Source organism: Helobdella robusta (genome assembly GCF_000326865.2).
Source record: "Helobdella robusta unplaced genomic scaffold HELROscaffold_45, whole genome shotgun sequence".
Classification (NCBI taxonomy): Eukaryota; Metazoa; Annelida; class Clitellata; order Rhynchobdellida; family Glossiphoniidae; genus Helobdella; species Helobdella robusta.
In genome coordinates this window covers 637,220-645,452 of record NW_008705095.1, presented here as the reverse complement: position 1 = coordinate 645,452, position 8,233 = coordinate 637,220, and the positions used below count along the sequence as shown (strand labels likewise).

At 32.2% G+C, this 8,233-nt stretch overlaps 2 protein-coding genes across 2 annotated transcripts in view; one reads left to right on the top strand and one right to left on the bottom strand.

Moving 5' to 3' along the window:
- The window catches only part of HELRODRAFT_177946 (hypothetical protein), a gene marked incomplete at both ends in the record, with an annotated part of 1,490 nt that extends 999 nt beyond the window's left edge, over positions 1-491 (bottom strand). Inside the window, one exon of the mRNA XM_009026098.1 lies at positions 417-491. Coding sequence (XP_009024346.1) covers positions 417-491 — 75 coding nt within the window. The remainder of the gene's footprint in view (positions 1-416) is intronic.
- A 691-nt stretch (positions 492-1,182) lies between these two features.
- HELRODRAFT_193227 (hypothetical protein) lies at positions 1,183-6,654 on the top strand (the record flags this gene model as incomplete). The annotated part of the gene is made up of 7 exons (XM_009026097.1): positions 1,183-1,603; positions 2,079-2,149; positions 2,337-2,453; positions 3,607-3,728; positions 5,635-5,745; positions 6,062-6,218; positions 6,292-6,654. The coding sequence occupies exons 1-7, from the start codon at positions 1,597-1,599 to the stop codon at positions 6,652-6,654; spliced, it is 948 nt and encodes a 315-aa protein (XP_009024345.1). The 5' UTR covers positions 1,183-1,596.
- Positions 6,655-8,233: the final 1,579 nt, after the last annotated feature.

Here is an 8,233-nt window from a genome sequence, read left to right as displayed (position 1 = left end):
TTTCAGAACTTCATCAACTGCTGTTCTCATCACTTCAACAGGTGTTTTACCTCGATTAGTTTTTCGCTCCCGATATCTCACCATTATGAAACCAAACCTGCAAAGTACACAAATTACATTTTACAATAATGGAAAAATAGCATTTTGCATGGTTAGAGAAAAATGACTAAACATCCTGGAGAATTATTATCTGAGGACAGTAGGGGCACTTTGATCTTCAGATCAACGTACCCCTTACTAGTACAGATCAAGGAGCCCCCATGGCATGGAGCACACTATAATGGCGATATCTCATCAATAAGTTGTGATTGAAAATCGAACTAAATAATAAAATAAGCCTCTGACATATCTTTACACATTGCAAAATTTAATTTATCAAACAAATATTTATCTGATTTTTAATTTACAAAACTAACCTGTTGTGAATAGTTGGTTTTTCCCTGTAAAATCAAACTTACTAATTTTTCGAACTTCAGCGGCAGAAAGTCCATAAACAAATAGAATTAAAAGTAGAATAGAAACAAAAGGAAAACTAAAATAGTGATGGCCTACATTTATATTTAGAAATAGCTATGTTATTGCTTAAAGATCAATGTGCCCCAGAGATCAATGAGCCCCCATCTCCCCTACCTACAAAATATACATTATAAATGTTTTTTTTTAAATTCAAAACATTATAATAATAATGTAAAATGTTACAACGATTCATTTAGAACAATTACTATAAGGCGTTGCGGTTGCGGCTATCAGCGGAGAAAACGCATTTTAACGTCTACGCATCGTAGATGCGTTCATTGTCAGCTGTTTATGAATTCTCGTGTTCTCGCAGTTTGAGGTGAAAACTCAAAAAGTTATGTCTTTAAAATTTCATTAAAATTATGTACAGTTAGGATAAATATAAAAATATATCATTATAAAAGTTTATAATTATATACATTTATAAAATAATAGGTAAATAATAATAATAATAATTGTATAGAAGAGCATACATTGTAATGTAAACTATATCAGACATCACATTGTTTGTTTTTGTTCAGTTCAATTCAATTGTTCCTTCATTCACACACATGATTCGGCATGTTCTTCTCTAAGCTACTACATACACTATATATATCTAGTGCTACTAGAGGCCAAATGACATTATAAAAATAAATACACGTGACTGCCATATCTTTTCATGTTGCTTATTCATTTATTTTAAATTTATCATCTTATTTTATTTGTTTAATTTTTAAGAATTTGAATGAATTATATTATTTATATATTATTGACTCAATTGGCTAATTCCAAATTAACAACAACAACAGGCTTGGCTAGAGATTTTTGAAAGAGTTTCTTGACAAAGATTCTTTGCTTTGTTCTGACTAGCTTCTGCTTCACTATTCATTATTTATTCTATTATTCAATCTCCTTTTATATTTACTAGTTTTAAGGAGGTCCTATTCCTATGCAATAAATAATTAAATAAAGTTAAAACATCAATTAATAATTTATTTATATATTATAAATTAACACTTCTTTTCATACATATGGTTATTTATTTTGAAGTTTGATGTTTTATTTAAATTAATAACAAAGAAAAATCTATCATTAATAATGGAAGGTTAGTTTTAAATTTGTTTTTTCAGATTATTTGTTAGAGTTTTGATTTATTTAAAAATTTACTTCACTTTTTTGCACCTTACAAGTACATTTTTACAAAGTTAATTTAAATTTTACATATTTTTATTTTATTGCTAATTAATTACTAATTAGCAAATAAATTTTTCATGTTTTTACAAGAAACTAATATAATTTTACTTATAGCTAAGTAGTTTAGTAAATAATAATCATTAAATTTACTAATTTAGAGTAGAGTAGACAGATGCTAACTAAGAAATCAACCTTTAAATTAAATTTAATTTAAATTTAAAGTTTTGTAATTTTATTCTTTTTGCTCCCAGAATATTTAACTTTTTTTCATATTAATTTTTAGATCTGTTAAACAAATTCAAACAAGTCCAATTAATATATAATAGAAATAGATAGAGTCTATATAGGCCATAGATTTCAATTGATAATTTTAAAACAAAATCCAGGTAACGGTCCATGCATCTCTCAGAAATTAGCGAACAACATCACAATGGAGAAAGTTAAGCAGTTTGTACAGGTTTATTTAATTTTATTCCTCTATCTTCCATTTATTTTCCATTATTTCGATTTCAAATAGGGCAAGAGTTTATTCATTTGACGTGTACTAGAATAAATACACTGGCATCCATACAAAAATGTTGATTCCCATCCACAGCTGATAGATGAAGCATAATTATTTATATAAAAATGATTTATTATATTAGGCATGTATACAGGGCATGTCTGATTTGAATGTTGGGAAATCAATCCTAGAACCACAAAAAGTGGAGTCCCCAGATTATCTTAGATTTTTTCAATTTTCACCAAAAACATGGCTGTTGGTTTGCTTTTTCTATGTTTTTTAATAAATGGAAAAAAATGAAAACTCGTTGAAATTATAATTATGTTATCTTTCTTGTGGGGATGGCATTTTTTAGTGGATGCCCCGAGGCAGTAGCCCCCCTTGCACTGCCATTTGACTCTGCAATCTTACCCTCCCCCCTCCCCATATATGTGTGTGTATGTGGTTTTTTATGTTTGTCCCCTTCCATCTGATTAGATGCAAGACTTTGATTCTTGTTATGGTCATAAATCATTAAGCACAAGATGGGGTTGTTTTATAAGCGCAATTATAACTATAAATAATAATTATTAGTTTATTTATAGTTATAACTAAGGGTGTAATTTTGAGGTATAGTTCTGTTGTTGATGTTATTATCATCAATGATAATGAAGGATGCGATATAATGATATAGTATCTAATGGTATCATCAGTCATCGTTTTAATCACAACGTTACCATCATTCTCAACCTCTCCATCATTATTATCTGATTATCTAAGTTACCTGATAGCTTGATCATGGTCATCCTGTCTTCTTTTTTTATTTTTGAAGTAAATAAAATATATTGTATCGTATCGTATTATTATCATTCTTTTGTTTGCTTCATCATCGTTAATAATCTTCTCATTATCGCCATCATCATCGGAGTTGTAAGCGCTGAAATGATCATCACGGTTGTCATCATCGTCGTCGTCATCATCAGCGTTTAAATATTCAAAAACCATCATCTTAATGGTCATCTGCATCATTAGCCCCAATCCTCATCGTTCTTATCATCAACCATCTACACTATCATCGACACAATCTCCACCATCATCATCATAACCAACATAATCATCATCATAATTACCATCATCACCATCATAACCATCATAATCATCATCATAATTACCATCATCACCATCATAACCATCATAATCATCATCATAATCACTATCATCACCATCATAATCACCATCATCATACCACCATCATCATCATTATAACCAACATAATCAATCTTAATCATCATCATCATAATCACCATCATTATCATCATAACCAACATAATCATCATCATAACCAAATCATCATCATAACCAACATAATCATCATCATAATCACCACCACATCGTCTTCATCATTGTCATCTTTAATCGCCACACTTGAATAGGACGCAAAATGCGAGATGATATCCTCTGTCGAGAGGCAGATCAGTGACCAGATGGACACCTGTCTGCACAGGATTGACAAGCTGGCCGCTGACGATTGCGACGGCAAAAACGCCATCGACAGGTTATTTTTTTTTTTTCTAAGATTTTTATTTTTGCCTCATTATTAACATTTGCATCATCTTAGTCCGTGGCAATTATTTTCTATTTTTCGTCGTCATCGTCCTCTCGTCATCATCATCCTCTCGTCATCATCGACATACACATACCACACTCACGCACATACCACACACACACTCACACACACACACACATTTTCTCTCTCTCTTTCACTCTCTCTTTCACTCTCACACACATACACATATATATTTTGGACTGGAATAGATAAACATTTTAAGGTCATCCAACTTTGAGAGTTGAACGTTGACATTATTTTCGATTTTTCAACTCCCTCTCTCTCTCTCTCTCTCTTTCTCTCTCTCTCTCTCTCTCTTTCTCTCTCTCTCTCTCTCTCTTTCTTTCTTACTCTATACACACATACATATATATATATATATATACATATATATATATATATATATATGTATATATTAATGGTACTTTGGTTTTGAGAGCATCTTTGTTTGATTTGTTTAATAGGTTTTATATGTACTATTCATAAATTTGTGTGTATGAGAGTGTGGTTATATTTGTGCATGCTTGTGTGCGTGCGTATGTATGTAAGTGTTTCTTGTGTGTGTGTGTATGTGTGTGTATATGTGTTTCTATATGTGTGCGTGCGTGTGTGTGTGCGTGTCTATGTATGTGTTTCTATGTGTATGTGTGTGTGTATACTCATTTGTGTTTGTATTAAGGTATATGTGTTAGTTTATACGTATAATATATCACTGTTTATAATATAAAAACACATAACTACAATCTCATGTGAAATCCATAGAAATAGAGAAATAGAGAGAGAGAAGTAGAGAGAGAGAAAGAGAGAGAGAGAGGAATAGAGAGAGAGAGAGAGGAATAGAGAGAGAGAGAGGAGAGAGAGAAGATTAGAGAGAGGAGAGAGAGAGTGTGTAATAATGCCTGTGGCTGGTGGCTAATATTTAGATACAAACCATTTAATGTTTAATAATAATTTTATTTTTCCATGACACCTGGCACTCCATCTTCAATGTGGTTTTTCCAAATTTTCAGATTCAAATATACAAAAATATCGCATCTGAAAAGAGAAACAAACAAAAAATTTAAACACTCCTATTGTTCTTAACCCTTGTTACACCCATTACCTCGATGACAAATCCTTAATGGAATTGTCAGTATGTATGTAATTGTGTGAGTGTGTGTGTGTGTGCACCTGTGTGGTTCTATATTCATGTGAATGTGACTGTATGTGTGTGGTGTATTTGTGTATGTGTGTGTGTGCGTGTGTAGTTCTATATTCATGTGAATGTGACTTTATGTGTGTGTGTTTTGTGTGTGTGCGTGTGTGTATGTGTGTGTGTGTGTGTGCATGTGTTTTCCATTGTCTTATTTTGTGACCGTATTCATTTCAATCGTATTTGTCATTAGCTACTGATCTGTATCCTGTAATAAAGTGTCATGTGAATGTCTACGTGTGTATGTGCGTGCGTGCGTGTGTGTGTGTAAGTATGCGCGAATGTGTGTTTGTGTGGATGTGTGTAATTAAGTGGGAATATTTGGGAATGTATGTGTATGTGTGTGTGTGTATGTGTGAAGGTTTGTGTGTAAGTATGTGTGAATGTGTGTGTGTGTGCGTGTGTAAGTATGTGTGAATGTGTGTTTATATATATATATATATATATGTGTGTGTGTGTGTGTGTGTGTGTGTAAGTATGTGTGAATGTGTGTTTATATATATATATATATATATATGTGTGTGTGTGTGTGTGTATTATTGATTTTCCGGTTAAGATGGCGTCGAGGTTACTCGTTAATCATGAATTGTTATATTTTTTAGAAAACAATTGGAACTTGACTGAAAAAGATTGTTTTATTAACAATACTTCGGAATTTTACAGTCACGAAGATATAACCTCTGGAATAAAATTGCTAAAATACGAAATTAGCGCGCTAAAAATTGAGAAAGTTGATAAACAACAAACTTTTGGCAATTCAAAAATTGACAAACTGTTAGAATGCATTTCTATAATAAAATTCTTAAAAGAAAATAATTACTGGGAAAAATGTTCTGTTTTTGTTAGTGTTAATATGAATAAAATTCCCAAAATTGAAAATTTTTTGACAATTAATTTTGAAAAAGTTAAACAAGAAATAATGGAGTCGTTGCGTACACAACAAGTCATGTTGAATAGAACTATTTGAAGCTGTCGAGACAAACAAACTTGAAATAAGTTCGTTAAAACACAAGTTATGTTTAAATGCTGAAAATAATGTAAACATTGAAGTTAAAAAACGACAAGAAAAAACAAACAACGTGCAAACAAGTCAAACTTGCTGGTCCGAAGTAACCAAGAGTCCTACTGAGAGCACGGAGCTGCCATTCACCTTGGTAAAACACGGCAAAAAACAACGGTCAATGAACAGTAATTTAGAAGTAAAAAACACTGTTGACGACGTCGCCCTCAGCCAAGCAAACATCAAAGTCAGTCAGGCGACAAAAAGGACAGCTACAAAAATTATTGAAAAAAAAGTACTCGAAAATTGCAAGCTGAAAGCTGATAAAGATCTCACAAAAAAAATCCGTTTTTTGCATCAGTAACGTACAACGATGTCGCAGAAGTGATGTTATGGATTATCTAAGCGCAAATGGGATTAACGTGATCACATGCTATCCAGTTACAAAGAAAACTGAGGAAAAAATCTCAGCAAAAACCAACAGTAACAACAGCAGTGATGAACAGAATGAACTCAAAAACAGAAATGAAGAAGAATCAACCGTTTTTAGAGTTTGCATCGACAGAGAAGATGTAAAAAAGATAAAAGACCCCGAAATAATGCCTCAGCACGTCATCGTGCGAGAGTGGCGATTTGACAAAAAAACTGAACAGACGGTACAACAAAAAATTAATGATGGATAAATTATCAGGTAATGAAAAAAGTGTTGAGAACAGCGATGAGGAAGACATTTCGGATGACATTAAAAATATATGCAAGAGTAAAGTAATCAACAACAAATGTTATGATGATAATAAATCAGTAAACGATGATTATAACTTTACGTACAAAGGTGAAGTTGATAAATGTTTAATATTTAACATAATGCATGCAAATATCAGAAGTTTAGTTAACAAAACAGAAGATCTAACTGATTTATTGAACAGTTTTTCTTTTAAATTTAATTTAGTTGGGATAACTGAAAGCTGGCTGAATGAAGTTAGCAAGAATCTCATCAATATCTGTGGATATGACTACGTTGGTAGAAATCGTACAGGTCGACACGGTGGTGGAGTGGGATTTTACGTAGATTGCAACTGTGTGTATAAAGTTAGAGACGACTTGAATAACCTGGGTAATGTGGACTTTGAAACATTTTCAATTGAAGTCTGTAATAAAAATTCACGCAACAAAAATAAAAATATGGTGATAATAGTATCTTATCGCCCTCCTTCACAAGACCCAAAAATCTACTTGAACCAGTTGGAAAAAATCCTTCATGCAGTAAATAATGAAAATAAATATATTTGTTTAATGGGAGATTTCAACATTGATATCTCAAATTTAAATAGAGATGTGAACAAAACAAACTTGATCCATCTTTTGACTTGTTACAATCTTGCACCATTAATCACTACACCAACCAGAAGTAATATCTTCGTAAATTTTTCTCAATTTGTGAAGCTAAGTGGAAGTTTGACATGCGATTTATCAGATCACCTACCAATATTAGCCTCATTTAACATCAAGATGAAAAGAAACATCAGTTGTTCTCAGCCTGAAATGAAATTCTCATATTCAACTACCCGTTTAAAAAACTTGAATTGCTGTTTGCTAAACTATGACTGGAATGAAGTGCTTGATTGCAATGATGTTGATGCAGCATTTGAATAGTTTACAGGATCTTTTCAGTCATGTCTTTTTAATTCCTGCTTAATATCTTCAGAAAAAAAGCATGCTTCAAGTGGTTAACACTGCTGCCAATTATGACGACTCGTTCATTACTTCGTTTGTGATGAATGATGAATGGGTTAGTGTGGCGATGAATGAACGAGTGAATGAATGAATGAAAGAATGAATGAATGAATGATGAATTAAGTTATTAGCGATGCCGATTATGATAACTCATTACTGACGTTTGGCGATGGTGATGGTGAATGATTAGAATGGTGGTGGTGAATGATTAGAATGGTGATGGTGAATGATTAGAATGTTGATGGTGAATGATTAGAATGGCGACGGTGAATGATTAAAATGTTGATGGTGAATGATTAGAATGGTGGTGGTAAATGATTAGAATGGTGATGGTGAATGATTAGAATGTTGATGGTGAATGATTAGAATGGTGGTGGTAAATGATTAGAATGGTGATGGTGAATGATTAGAATGTTGATGGTGAATGATTAGAATGGCGACGGTGAATGATTAAAATGTTGATGGTGAATGATTAGAATGGTGGTGGTAAATGATTAGAATGGTGATGGTGAATGATTAGAATGGTGA